Source organism: Hylobates moloch, unplaced genomic scaffold (genome assembly GCF_009828535.3).
Source record: "Hylobates moloch isolate HMO894 unplaced genomic scaffold, HMol_V3 SCAFFOLD_10, whole genome shotgun sequence".
Classification (NCBI taxonomy): domain Eukaryota; kingdom Metazoa; phylum Chordata; class Mammalia; order Primates; family Hylobatidae; genus Hylobates; species Hylobates moloch.
Genome location: NW_026652285.1, coordinates 82267056 through 82286715, shown reverse-complemented (window position 1 = coordinate 82286715; position 19660 = coordinate 82267056). Strand labels below are relative to the sequence as shown.

The following is a 19660-nucleotide window of genomic DNA, read 5'->3' as shown; positions in this document are numbered from 1 at the left end:
AAAAATCTCAGCTAGGAATAGAAAGCAATTTTATCATGTGTGTTCTGTTATTTATTTCAGGCTCACAACTGCTGCAAAAGAGCAACTCATAAATAATTCTACTAAGGCTTTCTGGCCTTTTCTTTGTTTTTAGAGACAGGGTCTTGCTTTGTCACTCAGACTGGAGTCCAGTGGCATGACCATAGCTCACGGCAGTGTTGAACTCAAGCTCAAGCAATCCTCCCACCTCGCCTCCTGAGTAGCTAGGACTACAGGTACACACCAGTAAATTCAGCTATTTTTCCCACCCCCCGTAGAAACAGGGTCTCACTATGTTGCCCAGGTTGGCCTTGAACTTCTGGTCTCAAGCGATCAGCCTCTAGGCTTTTTCTTAAAACAAAAGAGCAACTGTAATGTTGCTGTAATGACATCAACAATAATAACTCTTACTGGGAGCTTTTTATGTACCAGGCCCTGTCTCAACTTTTTTATGAGGTTGGTATAACTTTATTCCTATTTTACTGAGGTTTACAGAGGTGAAGTTAGTCACAAAGCTAGCAAGCGGTAGAGTCAGGAATTAAGCTTGAGATATGAATCCAGAGAAGTGACTGTCACATTTTAGCATGTATTCTCCTTGACCATCACACGTGATTTTTTTTTTTTTTTTTTTTTTTTGAGACAGAGTCTTGCTTTGTTGCCCAGGTTGGAGTGCAGTAGGGATTGTAGCTCACTACCACCTCCGCCTCCCAGGTTCAGGCGATTCTCCTGCCTCAGCCTCCCGAGTAGCTGGGATTACAGGCATGTGTCACCACGCCCGGCTCATTTTTATATTTTTGGTAGACATGGGGTTTCACTGTGTTGACCAGGCTGGTCTCGAACTCCTGACCTCAAGCGATCCGCCGACCTCAGCCTCCCAAAGTGCTGGGATTACAGGCATGAGCCACCTCACACATAAATTTATACTTGAGTAAGGAGAAATAAAAGAAAGACTGGTAATACTTGTGAGTTACATACACACACATTTTGGGAAACCTTTAAGTTTACCTTCAAGGCCTTGAGAAAGAAAATCTCATTACAAGAACTACACATCTATTCTTCGGTGCTCTAATGGTCTGTCCCATACACTCTCTCCCTGCCCCACCTCACCTCCTAGTCTTCCACCCCATAAGTATGTAGCACACAAAGATCAAATAGACCTGAAATGCCAATCTCCTTAGGGAAGTATACAGCAAGTAACTATGGCTAGTAAAAGACACAGTCATATTCTGCCCTGACCCCCAGCAGTCACAGAGGACATCCTACTCTCCCAAGCCCGGTTTTGATTAGTTCCTATTTCTTACCAAGGAACTTGCAAGAATTATGTTCTTTGATTCACCTCCTCTTTGTCACCTGAAAACTATGCATCTGTTTTTGTACATGGCTGAGTCTGATTCCTCATAAGATGCTCCCCTAACTAACTTGCAGCATGGAGAGGCCATGCAGAAGTAGGCAATGAGGACATCGCATGGTGGCCCAGCACCAGCAGGAGCCAACCCAGACACATGGATCTATCCAAAGACCCAGCACAATCAGCAGGAACAGCAGAACCTGCTTGCACCAGGGAATTCAGCTGGTGGGGAACGTTCTGCTTTTTCCAAAGTTCTGCTGCCCAGAAGCTGTGACCGCAGGCTTGTCACAGAAGAAAGACTTCTGGGCCCATAGGATCTCAGGAGTGAGGCTGGGCCGGGCACAGTGGCTCACACCTGTAATCCCAGCACTTTCGGAGGCCGAGGCGGGTGGATCACGACGTCAGGAGATCGAGACCATCCTGGCTAACACGGTGAAACCCCGTCTCTACTAAAAATACAAAAAATCAGCCGGATGCGGTGGCGGGCACCTGTAGTCCCAGCTACTCGTGAGGCTGAGGCAGGAGAATGGCGTGAACCCGGGAGGCGGAGCTTGCAGTGAGCCGAGATAGCGCCACTGCACTCCGGCCTGGGCGAAAGAGTGAGACTCCGTCTCAAAAAAAAAAAAAGAGTGAGACTGACAGGCAGGTTTAACCATGGCAGTTGCAGTAAGCCTTTAAGGGTAATATCTAAAGAGAATGTGGAATTCTATACTTTGAAAAGTCCTGATTTCATTGCACACCTTCACCCCTTGCCAAACACAGCTTCAACATAGTCTTTTCTTACCAATTCCTTTCCAAATGGCATGCATTTTTCAAGAAAACATACTTGCTGGATTTAGATAAAGAGAACACAGGGAAGTTCCGGGCCAAGGTCGAAAGATCAATTTTTAAAAGGCAACGAGAACAGTACGTAGTCATGGTGCTCAATGATCACCAGTCAACTGACTTAGTTGACTTTGACCCTAGTACACCAAAAGTGTTCATGTTTAGTTAACAGAATAATGAACACTTATCCCTGCTCATCCTCAAATTTAAAAATTGCTTCCTTGCTTGAGTACCCAGTTCTTCCGAAGTTTTCAAGGAATGAGCCTGTTTCTGGAGGAAATGGCAGAGCTTCTTCCTGGGAAATAAACTTTCAAAAAGATCTCACAGGAGCAGCTAGGCTAGATGGCTGATGTGGACTAAGTTAGTCCCTTGGCTATCGGCTCAGATCTTTGGACAGCCTGAACGCTTTTGCCTGCTGTAATCTGGGGCATTGGAAGTGAGTTCTGAAAGCAGAAAGGAATCATCCTGGGTCACTAGGGAAGCACTGTTTCATGGCCCCTGAGAGTCAAATTTATACACCCAGGCCACTGCAAGAGAAGGATTGCAGAGCTACAGTGGCTCCTAAAAGGAGGATCAGGGAGGATCCAGGAAAATGCAGGGGTTGGGCATGAGACTGGGAAAGGGTAGAGGGAACCTGAGCTACAGGTTGGAGAGAGAAGCTATTACTGTATACCTCATAGAGGAGGCTCAACAGATGGGAAGGAGAAGGTAGGGGAAAGAAGATGGATTTTGGAGACAAATGAGAGCCTGAGTTTGAAACCAGGCTCTCCCATTTTCAAGCTGAGTGACCTTGGGCAACTTAATCTCTCTGGGCTCTAGTAGTAATTCTTTGAAAAAGAACAATATTACAGGTCTACAGCTCTTCATGTATAATTCCCAAATCCAAAAAACTCTGAAAAGAAAGATTTTTCGTAACTTATTTGGCAGCAAAACCTGACATGAGCTGACATCAGGGTCTCCTAGTCTTTACCCACTTAATGTAACTAATTCTTCTTCTCAAGTTTTAGAGTAGAAATTTAATTTGATCACAGGGTGTTGACCCAGAACCTGCCAGTTGTGTTACATAATAGTATGTTCATTGTATTACTTTTCTAAATAATAGTATATACTTTATAAATTCTCTAAAATCAGAAAAAGTCTGAATCTAGAAATATATCTGGCCTCAAGGGTTGAGATAATTTGTATCTTAGAGGGCTGTTGGGAGGACTCAGTGAGAAAATGAGAAATGGCAAGTGTGAAATAACTAGTATTATGTGCAACTTTAAGGCCTTGATAATTGTAACTACCATGATTAGACTTTTGTAACCAGAGAATGTTCTAGAAACATGGTGATGGACAATAACCATCTGTGGACACTCCACAATAAGCTTTAGCTAGCTTCACACAGCCAGAAGGGCTCCTGCAAGCTGCACAGTTGGTGCCTGCCTTGCAGGAAAGAGAGGCACTGTGTACTACTGATGGAGAGCTCTCTCATCATCAGTCCTTCTGTCAGATGCTGACACAGGGACTTCCCCCATGGAGCAATGAGGGCACCTCAGATGCAACTGTGCCTCATGGGGCTCTAATTTAGCATGGCACACTCCACCAAGCCCTGCTTCACGAAGATTGTGTGGAGAGTCACAAATATATTTTTCCTAAGACTTTCCTTTGTGATATTTGCAGATAATGAAGGGGAAAGAACAAAGACCCAGTTAAGAATCTTTATAATAATGTAATGATCACCTCATGTCTAATCTTAATCTAAACAGACAGCAGCAGAAGTCAACACTTCCTGTACATCTTACAAAAGTAAGATTTATAACTATCACATCTTTCCACATATTAGAAGACATGAACAGATACCCCAAGTTGCGGAACTTAACAGCAACCTACACCTTCTCTTTTGCCACTCTCCATAATGTAGGTCTTATGGGGTGAATGATCTGACTTGGTAAATAAATTCAACATCTGGCATGAAAACAGAAACTTTCAAAAAAACCAAACAAATCATCACCTAACTGGGTTTCTCTGGCATGCTTAGAACTTGGAAGTGAAACCAGGATATCTAATAATAGACATAGATACTAAAGTGAGAACTGTTGGCAACCCCAATATGAAAAGACATTTGAAAAGGTCTTAAACTGCAACTTCAATACAATGTTTGGATATCCCACCCCCTAATTCTTTCCTCAAGGGTGTTTTACAGCACTGTGTGAGTTACCCATTCAAATCAGGCTCATGTACCTACAAAGGTGCTTTCTTTATTCTCTCTCTCTTTTTTTTTTTTTTTTTTTTTTTGAGACAGGGTCTCACTTTGCTGCCCAGCCTGGAGTACAATGGTTCGATCATAGCTCACTGCAGCCTTGAACACCTGGGCTCAAGCAAGCTTCTTGCCTCAGCTTCCCAAGTAGCTGGGACAACAGGCATGTGTCACCACACTCAGCTAATTTTTTTTTTTTTTTTTTTTTTTTTTAGAGATGGGGACTTGCTATGTTGCCCAGGCTGGTCTCAAACTCCTGGGCTCAAGCAATCCTCTTGCCTCCACCTCCCAAAGTGCTGGGATTACAGGCATGCACCACCACCCCCGGCCTTCTTCCTTTTAGTCTCTAATTCTAAGTGCCACCAGCAGAGGGCACACATGCACACACTATTGGGAGCATGGCCCCTCACATAACATACAGGGTGTTCACCAAGATGGCGCCTGCCTTCGGAAGCGCTCATAAGCAGGAAGAGCTCAATCCAAACCTACGAAATGGATGTATTACAATAGGAAGACATTTAGTCCATCAACTCACAGTGAAGGCAGGACAGCTTGGGGTTGTGTTCAGATAATTACTCCTTTAAAAATTTTCACTGGCTTCTCACTGACCATAGGGTAAACTCTAAAGTCTACAACTATTAACATGATTGATAGAGCTCTTGGTTGTCTGGCTCCAAATCTATTTCTGTTTTGTTTTAAATCTCTTCCTTTAACTAACTCTTAAATATCTCAAATGCGCCAAGTTCTCTATTCCTTCTGAGCCTCTCTTAGGTGCCCTTCCTTCTCCCCTACACCCTGAGCCCAACTTTACCCCTTCAGTTCTCCGCTTTGTAATTTCCTAAGGAAGGAAGACTTTCTTTATCCTCAAATGATATGGTCTTCCTTGTTTTGTGCTCCTACAGATCTCTGTGCTTCTCTGTCACAAAATTGCCTCATTTGTTTAATGTTGTTTCTCTTACTGAACCATTAAGTTCCCTGAGAGCAGGGACTATACATTTTTATTCACCTCTGTATAAACAAATGTCACTCAAATTCTATTTAAGTGGAGCTTCTTCCTTTAAAAGTCAAATAAGGGCCAGGTGCAGTGGCTCATGCTTGTAATCCTAGCACTTTGGGAGGCCAAGGCGGGCAGATCACCTGAGGTCAGAGACCAGCCTGGCCAACATGATGAAACTCTGTCTCTACTAAAAATACAAAAAACAAACAAACAAAAAATTTAGTTGGGCATGGTGATGGGCACCTGTAATCCCAGCTATTCAGGAGGCTGAGGCAGGAGAATCACTTGAACCTGGGAGGTGGAGGTTGCAGTGAGCCGAGTTTGCCCCATTGCACTCTAGCCTGGGCGACAGAGCAAGACTCCCCCTCAAAAAAAAAAAAAAAAAAAGTAAAATAAGAACCAACAAGATAATTTCTAGATACCTGGTCATTAACAATGACTATATCCTTTTCAAAACGGAACTTCTATCATTCATTTTCCATCTTTTAAAAGCAAAGGCACTAAACGCAAAAACAAATATCATTTCCACACCTTGGGGATGGGGTTTCTGTCTAGATAACTTTCGTATGGAAAGAATTAGAAGATTTCTCCTTCCTTACCACATCTTGGCTCTCAGTGGACTTTATTTGCTTTAAGGTTTTAGGATTCCAGCATGCTACCAGCATGATTACTACGAGAGAAGTTAAAAATTATAGTTTTCATCACCGAGTATCCAATCATCAATCTGAGTCACACAACAAACTAGTGGAGTCACTTCTTCTAGCATGAAATATGAAATGTGCCGCAGGAACTTGCTAATGTCTCCATTCACAAAACCACTGAAGCCAGGAGTTCTGATCCTAGCCATGAATTCTCTAGTTTGGCTGCTCAGAGTCATGTGTCAGCCTTCTCCCTGATCATGAACTTGGAGGTTGGCCAGCCAAGCAATACTCCAAAGATTTCCAGGCATGAACAGGAAGAAAATTGTATTTTACATTCCGTTTCTTTCAACTCATGTTGTAATTCTGGGAAGCCCGGGTGCCTGCTTTAAATGTTCTAGAGATAAACCTGAAGGAATGACATGTATACATATCATTATCATGATTGTACCCAATATGACATCAAGACTGGAGCAGACTTGCACGAATGAATTACCATCCCCTTGTAGGGACCAGAAATCAATCCTATGGAGGTGGGATATGGGAGAAGAGATGAGCATTAGCATAGAGGCAAGTACTGGGGAGATTGATACTGGGTTGCTGGGATGCCAGTGGCAAGCCTTAGGATGCTGACTTGTTTAAGGCAACCTCGGTCCTGGTGGGGAAGCCTGATGGACAACAGCCGGTGGGGAAATCAGGAGAAAGCACTAAAATGTCTTTATATTAGACAGTTGTTTATGTGCTAGAAATAAAGTTGAAGGTAATATGGTGAGGGGTTCGATTAAGAGACGGAGCCAGAGAAGCCTGAAAATACTCATGCTATGGTCTGAATGTTTGTGCCTGCCCTCCGCCCCCGCCCCCCATTATTCATTTGTTGAAACTTTATCACCAATTTGATGGTATATATTAAAAAAGTCACTGCACTCTTCCTCTTCTTCCTCCCTTTCCTTCCCAAACAATTCAGTCCAAAAGTCACTAGGCCAGGCTGAATAAGATGGTACCTGCTGTAGTGTTGGAGCCCAGGTAGGGTAAGGAGGGTGTTGGTGAAGGGGGGTGGCAGTGGCCACCCAGAAAATGATGTTGGAGCCCAAGTTTGGTGAGGAAAACAGGAGACTGGTTGTACTGGAGTGTGGGGGAAGGAGGGCTAGTTAAATAATAAACATATTACAGATAATAAAAACTAAGTATCTTGCTGTCAAGAAGGTGGTCACAAACATGGAAAGGGAGAAACTATGAATAAACCTTTTATTAAATAAGAATTAAAAAGCATCAGGGCAAACTCATGGTTTTCAAGAGAGATGTGTATAATTTCTAATTCTGTCCACTGAGAGTGCCTGGGGCTAGCGACAATGCAGTAACAATGAGCACAGGTAGCACCCAGATCTTTGTTTCTAAATACCATACTCCATCATCAGAAACTAGTGCTCTTCAGAGAGACGACTGATTTCAGGGTTGGGAAAGTATAAGATGAAACTGGAATATCTTGCGATGTCAGAAATTGAGGAAGCATTCAAAGGATAACAGTGACATCTCCAAAGGATATATAAGTTAGCCAGAAAGGGCTCCCGTGAGCTGTAACTGAACAAGTTGAGGATAAAAATAATAAAAGAAATGGATTATAATCCATTGAATATCACAGGAATCCACTGAATATCATAGGAATCCATGAGATCATACCGACATAAACAAATGAAGTTTGATAAGAAATGGGGCGAAAATTGCAGAATACCAAAGTATTGCCCTACAAAATATATATTAATTACAAAAGAAAAAAGTAACTACTGTGCAGAAGCCTGGCAGACACTCCCTCAATGGAGTGATCATAATCAATATTAAGTGATCCGAGTTGACACCTGTCACCATAATGGGACAAACTAATACCACATGCTACCTGTTTGGATACAGTGAGAACACAGCATCAATTTGGTGGTACTCCTACCAAAGACGCACAACCTGAAAATCATCACATGAAAGCATCAGAGACCCACATTAGGGAACAGTCTACAAAATTGGGGGTGATGGGGCATCATGTTGGCAATTTACTCTCACATGATTCAAAACAGAAAGACATTTGTACTGTACTTGGGAACTTTTCTTTAGGTTGGAGATTCTTTCCAAATTTAAAAAGTTAATGAGAAGAGTGAACTTGTGTCATTGTAGATTTGATGGAAGCCAAGTGTCAAGATAAGATTAAGATCTGGATGGACCAAGATAAGTGTCAACGATTATCCTTTAGGGTAATGATTCTTAAATTTTCTCTGGTGAAGCATCAGTTTTTCCCCACCAGTCCATTATGAAGCAATAGTTTTGTAAAATACAAAAATCCCACCCTTGGATTTCAGGACAATATCACATTGCAATAAGAGTTTTCAAATGCTTACTCTCAATGTTTGAACTTAGAATGAACCAGTAGGAAATGATTCCTGGACTAGCTTGGACCACGCTTTGAGCAGCGTTTTCTATAGTTGAAGATCTGTGGATCCCTGATTGCCATCACATTCACATGGAAAATAAAAACAACTGGTCACACTGTTATCCATATGGTAGCAATAATAATTAGCACCCTAATTAACATCAACCATCTATACAAAGTATTCAAAAAAGGGACCACCCAGGCAATATGAAGGGATTAAAGACCTGCCTTTGTGAAGAGTAATTCAACTTCTCCAAATGGGTCACATGACAAGAATACATGTGCCCACCCCTGATTCCAAAGTAGTTGCTTTGTGGTGACTTCAGAAGAAAAACCCAGTTATACAGAAGATGAACAAAAACATTTTGCATGGACCAGTCTGCAATGCCACGCCATGACTATCATTGCTGGGAAGGGAACCAGCATTCAGAGGGGGTTAGTTAGTAGAGGAGATCTCCCAAATCAGATGGGTTTGATTTAACTAGATACTGAGGGTCAAGCTACTGATTCCAACATAGTCCACACATGGGTCCACTCTGGTTCTATGCCACAAACAGCCTCTCCTTCAGACAAGAGGCAGGCTTTCAAGTAAAAGAGAACAATTCTTTATAATAAACCAAGTCTAAAGCAGAACAACAAAGAAGGAGCTATTGCATCCTCTGGAAAGTGGCAAACTCCATCCAACCTCAGGGTTCTTCTAGAGGACACTCTTGACACTTTTGTTGCATGTCCCTGTATGCTGGAATTCTCATGCCAGTGTCCCCCCAACACTTATTCCAGACACACACAGAGGAGGCTCCACATAGAAACCCATGAGCTGGAATCAACAACAACAGACTGCTGTGGCATCTATCTCTCATGTAAGGCACCTCACTTACCTGGGGCAGTTTTGTAGCACGTTCTGGAGGGCAGCGATGGGGCGTTCTTTGTCCTGGGGCTCTGCGTACTCTGCAAGACTTGTCTCTGCCTCTTCAGCTCCTCTTCCCTTTCCTGAGCTGCTCGGATCTCTTCCTCGATCATGGACAAAGTCCGCTGTTTCCTGGACCTCAGCTTGAAAGGCCCAACCATCACGTCAGATTCTTGAGTGGCCAGGAGGGAGGCTGTGCTTCTCAGCTCAGCTGCCTCCGAGTACTTACTGAAATAGCTTCCTTCCGGCCTGGTCTCCTCCATGTTAATCGGGCCACTGGGCTGCACAGCTGGCAGTGGCTGGGGGGGCCCCCTTTCCCTGAGTGCCCTGTCTTCAGCAGGCAGAATCTTTGGTAATACATCCCTTTTCTCTTGTACAGGAGAAGACACCTGAGGTGGCTCAAACATGCTCTGAGGCTTTTCCGAGCCGCCGAAAGCCCCAGCTTCAGCTTCCTCTACAGTCGCTTCAGGTCCCTGTTGCTCTGCTCCATCCCTGCTGGTTTTGGACACGGCTTTATCCACCTGCTCGGCTATGGCTTGTTGAATGGCATTCTGCACCAGGAGGCCAGCCTGATACTCCAAGGGATCATCAACCGACGGAGAGTCCCCCAGGGTGGAGGAAGGGGAGTAGAAACCATGATCACTAAATGACTTGGAGACACCTTCTCCTCGGCCCTCTGAGGGGTTGTCAGTTTGTGGCGTCTGGGGCAGAGAAAAATCAGCCAGTGAATTTTCCTGGAGGGCATTGGTTGTCTCATTGGAGGCCCCGCTGTCACTGATGTTGTCCATGCTGAAATCATTGGATAGGGTCTCCAGGACTGTGGTATCCTGAGACCTCACCGACAATTCATCCAGACCAGAGTCAAGCTCCTCTTGGGTCAGGGAGACATTGACAGATCTTGAGAACTGATCCAAAATCCCATGGTCATCATCCTTGACCACGGTGAGGACGGCCCGGGCGCTTGTAAATTCTCCATCCTCAGCCCACAGTTTAGATAAGGGCCCACGTTTAGAAGGCTCGCTGTAGGGCCCTTCCTTCCCCTGAGGGGCTGTGTTGCCCTGGCTTCCTGCTGCTGATGGGGTCTCCAGGGCACCGGGGGATTTCTGTCCCTTGGCGGCTGAGGCACCACTATCTTCTGGAGGTCCCCCGACAGAAGGTGGTCTCGGATTAGTCAGTGGCTTGTCTGAGTTAACTGACCCCAGAGGCCTGTAGAAAGGCTTGATGGAGAACAGCCTGGGTGTACTCTGGCCCTTGGTCACCGCTTGCCTGGAATTCTCCATCAGCTGAAATTGCTTGCGAGCAGCAGAGAAATCTATCTGCTCTGTGACAATGTCCTCCTTTGCTTTGTCAATCATGCTTGCGCGTTCATGAGAAGAGGCAGGGGCTGTGCAGAGCTGCGATGGGGGCTGCTGCTGCTGCTGCTGCAATTGCTGCTGCTGCTGTAACTGCTGCTGCAGCAGCAACTGTTCCTGCTGTGCCCTTCTCTCCTTGCGCTCCTTGTACTTTTTGTGCGACTCCAGATGTTCCTCATCCAGCTGCTCCTCAATGGTTTTTTCCTGCGGGGGATTCCACCATTTTGCTGCAATGCCAGGATTCTTCTTGACGGCCTGGCTGCGGATGAGCTCTCTCCTCTCCTTTTCCAGCTCCAGCATCTCTTCCGAAGGCCTCACTTTTCTAACGCAGTATTGTTCTTTCTCATGCTCGTCATCCTCAAAGAGCTTGGAGGGCTTCTTGTCCTCATGAAAGGCACGCAGCTCAAACTTGGCCTCCTTCTTCAGTGTGCTGAGAGTGAACTCTCCATCTCGGGAAGAACACCGTGAGCTGGTTGTGGAGCTGGGGCTGACAGGAGCCTGCAGGCTGTCCCCCAGCACATCTCTAGGCTGGCTGGGGGAATGGCCATTTGTTCTTTCTGCCTCTGCCATGGGGTCAGGGCTGCTATTACTGAGCTCGATGTGAGGAGGTGCCTGCCGGCTAGCTGTTCTCTCAGTAGGTTCTGGCTCGGTCGCCTCGTGGACAGGGGGGCTTAGGCCGCCCACCAGAACCACTGCACCAGGCTCTGGGGACGATGTTCCATTGTACGTTCCATCCACAGCAGAATCACAGCAGTTGGCCTCTAGCACCTCATCTAGATAGCGGATCTCTCTGGCGACATCATTATCCAGGGATTCGTGGTGATCAGTAAGGAGGCCATTATGGGGGGGTGAATAGAAAGCGGAGGGGTGGTCCATGGGATGTGGGGTAGAGGTGATTCCAGGAACACTTTTACATTCTGCAACAGACACCTCAATTTCCATGTTTTTGTGATCTGGGGAAAGAGAGCTGGTAGCAGGCTCCAGGAGGGTGGCACTATAGTTGTCTCCCTCGCTTTTTAGCCGGATATCATCCTCAGAAAGCTGGGGAGGCTTCTGGAATAAAGAGAAAACAAAAGTCAGGGTTAAATACTGCATCTCTTATGGATGTGAATGCTGACAAACTGACTCATAACTAAGAGGAAGGAAAATGGAAACCACAGTGACAAATTCTTTTGAATAGAAATTTCCTAATAATCCCTTAAATGTTCATTTTCTTGTAGTAACAGGTGCCCAATCATCTCTAATTTATGGATTCCATTTTGTTTACATGCTAGTGCCATTTTTAAATTTTATCTACTAAGGTGGAAGAGATTACATCATTATTGTACCAGAGTCTTCCCAAGTATTTTGTAGCAAATGATTGCAGGCTATGCAATAGGACTATTAATAGGATTGCAAAAAGAAGGTCCTTTTGTATGAACAGATCTTTAAAACATATGACTCTCTGCCAGATGTAATGCAGTTATTCTGGAGACAAGAAACTTTTTGGAAAATCTTTCCAGAATAAAACACTGGAAAACAGTAGATCCCTTTAATGGCAGCACACAGACTACAGTGCCTCACTGCCATGGCTGTAATTGACCATGTGCCTTATAAACATGATCACCAAAGCCACTGACTGCACAGCTCTGTTTTCTGGGATTGCAACAAAATAATACTCTTTAGTTAAGAAGTCAGCATTGCTTTGAAAAGCTAATGGCCAATAGTACCGCTCCTCCAGTTTCTTAACTGCTTTATATGTGATATCTTCAGTTTGTGATTCAATAAGAAAACCCTATCTTCTTAATGTTTTAAAATCCATCATATTTTTCTTTTTCTTTCTTATTTTTTTTAAGGAAGGAGGTTTTTTGTTTTGGGGTCTTTTTTTTTTTTTGAGATGAGGTTTTGCTCTGTGGCCCAGGCTGGAGTGCAGTGGTGCCATCTCGGCTCACTGCAACCTCCACCTCCCAGGACTACCGGTGTGTGCCATCACCCCTGGCTGATTTATATATATATATATATATATATTTTTTTTTTTTTTTTTTGTAGAGACAGAGTTGCTCCATGTCTCCCAGGCTGGTCTTGAACTCCTGTACTCAAGCAATCTGCCCACCTCAGCCTCCCGAAGTGCTGGGATTACAGACATGAGCCACCACACCCAACCTATCCATCCTGTTTTTCTACCAGTTATCTAGCCTGTGTAATTTTGTTATTTGGCATTAGAAACATTAATTTTCAAATTATAAGATGATTTTCCTTTTCATATCAAAGGACTCTGGCTTATCTTAAAGAATTCCAGTAAAGTATAAACTTAATTTGAGTTCCCATCAAGGACCTTACTAACACCTAGGTCAGCTTTGTTTCCCTGTCTCAAGTTTATAATGTGCCTGGTATTACTGACAAAGGACAATGCAAAATTGCAAAAGGATGTAATTTTTCGTTTATCTAAGGTTTCAACAATTTTAAATGCTTAGAATATTAAAATACCACCTTAGGATGATTCTCAGGAAATTAATTTCAAAATCCTTCCCAAAAAAGTGGATAATTATGGATTTGTTCTTGAGACCTAAGAAAACACGGGAGTTCACCGTAAGTGCTCTACACTGCTGTCAGAATGAAGAAAAACTCTCTGAGTTATCCATGAACTGGGGGGTTTCCTTCACTCTTCACTTTCCACATTTCCTTTCAGACTTAAATTATTCAAGTAACGTAGATGTCTTCTCCATTAACAGGCACAAATAATGAGTGTTCCTCTTTTGTCAACATCTTCTGTTCTCTGATTTTCTTCCAGTCTAGCTCTGGTCTTTGTTAAAGATGATACTTAACACAATTAATATTCATAATTGCTAATATCTTTATTTTTTATTTCTGACCATCATTAAAAAGTAGTTTTTGCTGCCACTTTCCTTTTTTTTGTTTTTTTAAGAGACAGGCTCTTGCTGTTGCCCAGGCTGGAACACAGTGCTGTGATCATAGCTCACTGCAACCTTGAACTCCTGAGCTCATGGGATCCTCCTGCCTCAGTCTCCCTTAGGACTACAGGTGGGCATCACTATGCCTGGCTAATTTTTAAAACTTTTTGTAGAGATAGAGTCTCGCTGTGTTGCCCAGGCTGGTCTCAAACTCCTGGACTCAAGCAGTCCAGCCAGCCTTGGCCTCCCAAAGTGCTGGGATTATAGGCATGAGCCACCCTGCATGGCCAGCCCTTTTAAAACTATTAACTAAACTTTTTGTTGGATGAGGCATTGTCAGTAACTTCTACTCATATATCATTAAGAATTACACAAAATTTGAATGCTGAAACTTACTGGCTGCCATTCGAGTTCAAGTAAACCTAGGCCAAAATTAGCCCACTCCATGGAAAATTATTATTGGAATAAGAAGACAAACAGAGATTCATGGTACTGCTAAGATGAGTCAGATTACCTATGGCACCCTTACTCCTGGCTTCTTTTGGCCGATGACTCACTGCTGATATTCTGCATAGGAACAACAGAGCTCTCCTTCTATCCTTTTTGGCTTTGGGGCCGGGGTGGGCGGAGGGGAGTGGGAAATCAGTAGGAAGCTGGTAGAACTGAAATATAGTTAGAAAACACTGCTCCCCTGAAACACAAGATGCTTTAGAATACTTGAGGAGAGGAAGAAGGGCAACGTAATAGTAAAGGAAACTAAAAGGCAAATAATTAGTTCTATAGTTTAATTAATCCGTTCATTAAACATGAGGGGAACTTATTCTGCAGGGTCATAATGAAATTAGCAGCAACAATAAGCTCCAGAACACAACACCCTTTAAAAAAAAAAAAAATCGAGTTCCCTGTACTTCCAAGAAAGCCCTAAGTCTATTTTAGAGTTTTCTTAGTCTGAATCAGGCAAGTGAAGAAATTGCTTGTCTTTGTCTCTTGTTGCTAATCACAGAGGAAGGAGTGATGGGGCTTATCTCCAAAGCCATTTCCCAAGAACACGTTTCCGCTCCTCACATCAGCATTGTCCCTTTCTGTTGAATGTTTCACACTTCGAGTGCTCGATGATGAATGAGCAGATACCTCTCCATGTTTTCTTTTTAGGATTCAAAAATTGTATCAGCTCTTTCCAAGGCACACTTTTTGAACTAGAAATAGTTGTTTTGGTACCAAATTTTTAAAATCTTAAGACGACAATTTGACAATATACTTTTGCAATTGTCTGGAAAAAAAATACAAAACTGCCATTATCTTTGAATCAGAAATTATTTTACAAGTAGTTATGTCTTCTGTGATTGGTCAAACTGAGATTTTAAAATATGCTAGTTAGTTGGCAGGGTGCAGTAGCTCATGCCTGTAATCCCAGCACTTTGGGAGGCCAAGATGGGCGGATCATTTGAGGTCAGGAGTTTGAGACCAGCCTGATCAACATGGTGAAACCCACTCTCCACTAAAAATACTAAAGTTAGCCAGGCATGGTGGTGTACACCTGTAATCCCAGCTACTTGGCATGAGAATCACTTCAACCTGGAGAGCGAAGGTTGCAGTGAGCCAAGATAGTGCCACTGCATTCCAGTCTGGGCGAGGAAGTGAGACTCTGTCTCAAAAAAGGCTGGGTGTGGTGGCTCACGCCTGTAATCCCAACATTTTGGGAGGCAAATATGGGCGGATCACTTGAGGTCAGGAGTTTGAGACCAGCCTGACCAACATGGTGAAACCCCATCTCCACTAAAAATACAAAAGTTGGCCAGGCATGGTGGTGTACACCTGTAATCCCAGCTATTTGGCAAAAGAATCGCTTGAACCCGGAGAGTGGAGGTTAGAGTATTCCAGCCAGGGCGAGGAAGTGAGGCTCGGTCTCAAAAAGGAAAAAAAAGAAGCCTGCGTGGTGGCTCACCCCTGTAAACCCAACACTTTGGGAGGCTAAGGCAGGCAGATCACCTGAGGTGAGGTCAGGAGTTCGAGACCAGCCTGGCCAACATGGTGAAACCCCCATCTCTACTAAAAATACAAAAAATTAGCCAGGCGTGGTGGCAGGTGCCCCTGTAATCCCAGCTACTTGAGAGGCAGAGGCAAGAGAATTGCTTGAACCTGGGAGGAGGAGGTTGCAATGAGCCGAGATCATGCCACTGCACTCCAGCCTGGTCAATAAGAGTGAAACTCCGTCACACACACACACACACACACACACACACACACACACAAAGGCTAGTTACTTGTTAAAAGTCACGGTTTGGGGGTTACAGTGTAATTTGAGATGATTCCTTTTGATACATTTTTTTAAACCTCTAGACACTGGAGGGTGTAAATAGGAAAGAGGCCCTCCTTCTCGTGAGCTATATGGCATCCAGTCCCCCTTTCCCCATAAATTCAGAAAATTCTTCCTGACACTCGATTCCATCTACTCAGGAAGCAGCAGGTTTAACCTCTAATTGGCATGGAAGTATTTAAGGAGATAAACAACTCTGAATTACTGATTCACAATCATGTACCAGAGGTCCTGAGGTTTTGTGAAGTTAGACAACAATGATAACAAAAGAGCGAATTCCTGAGTTCCACTGTCAGCAGTAAGAATTTGCCTTCATGCATGATGACCTGATGGAATCAAAGCCACCGGCAGCTACACCAGGTAAATGGAAATGGGCTGGAAATCTAACCTATCCAGATTGGGCAGGAATCTGGGCTTGGTATCGTCAGATGATGTCTTGTTTAAACCAACAAATGCTTATTGCTCTCTTTGAAGATAAGAAGGTCCAGAATTTTCTCCATGCTTCAGATTAGGTGAACGTGATTCCAGATTCAGATAAGATGCACATTCATTCAATCAACAGGAAAGCCCTTTTTGAAATGAACTATGCCCCATTGCAAAAACAGGAAGATATGAAAGAATCATCAAACTGGGTTTTCTAAGGTCAGAGAAAAACTAGGGTGCAAAGGGGCTGTGGGAGCTTTTTAGATGGGCCCAGCTCACCCTCCAGGTAGAGCCCTAACACCACGACACAGAAACCTGCCCTTCCCACTAAATTCCTAGAATAGTTAACAGCTGGTTAGGATGTCTACCATTTACTTTCAAATACTTGATCAGGGGCAATTTAATACAGCTGTGTGCTTCTGACATTAGTTTAAATTACATTCCAGGGTCTGACAACCATCCTAACTGGGAATATAAACTCGAGGGATGGTCATCTAGGATCTAATGAGAGATCCCACGCCCCACAGGTGGCTTCCTCCAGTACTTAACTCCCTTTAAGTCCCAAGAACCCCTGAAGCTTTGCTAATTGGCATAATTAAGGTGAGAAATAGGTTTTCATTAGTGAAATTAGTAGCCTGTCAATTAGCATAATGAATGTTAGAAATCTGTGAAATTGGTGGTGTTCAAATTTGTGGATTAGAGATCTTCCTCACCCTTTCATAAAGGGGATATGCCACCCTTAGGGATGGTGTTTGAGGTTTCAGAACTAAACAATCTTGTTTCTAGCCTTTGGCTCAGGGGACTTCGGTTGCTTACCACTCACTAAAATGGTAACAGAATCCTGTCTTCATAAAGTTGCCACATCTGTCTTCAGGCAAGGTGGGATTGGAGCATCTAGAAATTTAGGGAGCTGAGATTTCCTCATAGCATTTTTTGTAAATGTTTATTTAACACAAGTATGTATGAGTGCCAGAATTTGGTCCCAGAAACCTGTGTTTAATATAACCTGGTAGCCAGGCTGCAACTAAAGTCACCTTTATTTACCAAAAAGTGTTTAATAGTTTTGCAAAGCAAATTAGCGTGGCTTAATTTACAACACAGGTGCCTATGTCTCCACCTAAAAAATGCAGAAAATGTGGTAATTCAGAGTTTGGCGTCCAAAGACCAGAGTCCGGGGTCATTTCTTGGCTCTACCTATAAAAGTCCTACCAGACTTTTTGTACTGTAATTATGGAATTCTGCTGAGAATAGAACTCCTTCGTAAGCAGGACTAATAATATCTCCCAAATCTGTTTTGAGAATTAAGTTAGAAAATGTACTTAAAAGTACTATGTAAACTGTAAAACGGTTAATGCAAATGTTCACTATTATTAAGCCATTTTACACTGAGGTTTAAATGACAGATATTATATTCTTTCTGGCAGCAGACTGATTTTCTTTTGGGAAAAGAGCAGGAGATTTTTAGAAGAAAAGAAATCAAGAAGAAAAGATTAAAGAAAAAAGGCCCAGGAAAGACTCAAAGTCAGAACCTATGGCAGCTCTAATCTCCCTCATCTTTCCCCAACCCCAGATCCTTACATGTGAATTTGAGTTGAAGCTGAACACGACTAGGAAGATACAGTTGTGCTGCAACAGAGAGAGTAATTTCACAAATTAAAAGTTAAGTCCTGAAATGCAGTAAGTAGAATGAGCAGTCAAGAACCACCCAGACCTGGGGCTCCAGTCACATGGGAAGCAGAGGAGGGGTCACACATTGGATAAAACAGAACCTGGTCCATCTCCCCTACTAAACTAGCCAAGTAAATGTACGAGTGAATGAGACAGCCCTGACAAGCCTGTCCTGTGGGCATGCTGCAAGTGTGGCATCCCCAATTTCTGGTTGACACGTGTCTAATAGCTTATCATTTCACAGTACATGCACATACGTATGTCGGCTGATGCTTGAAACATGGCCCTCTGTTAAGTGGGAAAGGCATGAATTTTATTTCAGTCTTAAAACTTCAGAATAAGAGGTATAGAGAAATAGAGGGACGTTTCCCAAGATCACCTGGCTAGTAAGTGCCCTAGCCAGGATTTGAAGATGGGTTCTTCTCATTCTATCCTGATATATCAAAATGTATTCTCAGTAGTAGGAGGCTTTTAAAATGACATGGGAAATGGTAAGAAGAGTGGATGGATCAGAGAGTTAGCTTGGCTTTTTGGTTGATCTTTTGCTTGCTTGAATCTCTACAGATGATGTGAGACTCACAATTTAGCTTTAAAAGTTGATGATCCCTTTACCTTCTTTATTCAATCTTGGTCAGAAATAGATGAACTCCCTAGAGAGTTCACTCTCTGGAGGCATATCTGTTGCTCTACGTGTCAGCTAGAAATGTGACTTCTTGCACAGTCTGGGGGTTTCACCCTCGGTCATTGTGATGGACACTGTGGGAAAAGGCTGCAACTCCTCACCAACACCGCAAGTGAGATTCTAGAAGCCTGTTTACATTTGCACAGAAAACACAACAGCAGGGCCCTGATCCCTGCCCCACTGGGCATAGACACCCATGTGTTCTTTCTGCCCAGGGTACCTAGGCCTACAGCTAGGCATGTCATGAACAGAAATAACTTTAAGGAAGTGCATTTTCCTTAGCAGGCCTGCCTGAGCCCAGGCGGAGAGCAGAAAGGTGTCCTTCACCACAAGGACAATGTTCACTGTGTTCACAGCCTCCCCTCTGCCCCACCATCCTCAGGCTGTTAAAGCTCGACAGTGTCCCTAACTCATCTCGACCCCCAGGCTCCTAGCCTAAATGCACAGTGTGACCCAAATTACTCCAACATCAGGCTGTACAACCAGGTTTCTCTGCTCTGAATAACCCAGATTACTTCCTACTAAAGCCATGACATTTAAATTAGAAATGCTTTTCTCCAGATAATAGGTGACTCGATCCTTTAATCCAGTTATTTATAAGTTCCACCAAAAATATAAACTCACTCTTGGCCTAAGAACAGAGGCATGGCTATAAAACAAAACTTCCTCATAGCTGTGAAATCAGAGAGTATCTCCGTTTTCCCTTCTCATCCTGCCTCTCTTTTGTAAGTCACGTTTGCAGTACACAGGACGCAATGACAATCGTGATGAAGAACTGGTTCCACGAGCTATGCGTGGCTGTCTTTAGAGAGGTTCTTCCCAAACTTTTAACTTACTGGCTAAGTCAGGATGTCTCCAGCACAAAGGCAAATGCAGAAGGGGTGGGGGTGGGGGTGGGGGTGGGGGCGGGGAGGAAGTGCACCTGGCTGGTGGATAATGCCC

The 19660-nt window shown here is 43.7% G+C and overlaps 1 protein-coding gene across 6 annotated transcripts in view; it reads right to left on the bottom strand.

The window, feature by feature from the left end:
• The window catches only part of PALM2AKAP2 (PALM2 and AKAP2 fusion), a 533392-nt gene that overhangs the window by 24596 nt on the left and 489136 nt on the right, over nucleotides 1–19660 (bottom strand). For all 6 annotated transcript variants that reach the window (XM_058445343.1, XM_032164831.1, XM_058445342.1 and 3 more), the window contains one exon: nucleotides 9357–11790. In XM_058445343.1, the coding sequence (XP_058301326.1) occupies nucleotides 9357–11790 (2434 nt within the window). The remainder of the gene's footprint in view (nucleotides 1–9356; nucleotides 11791–19660) is intronic.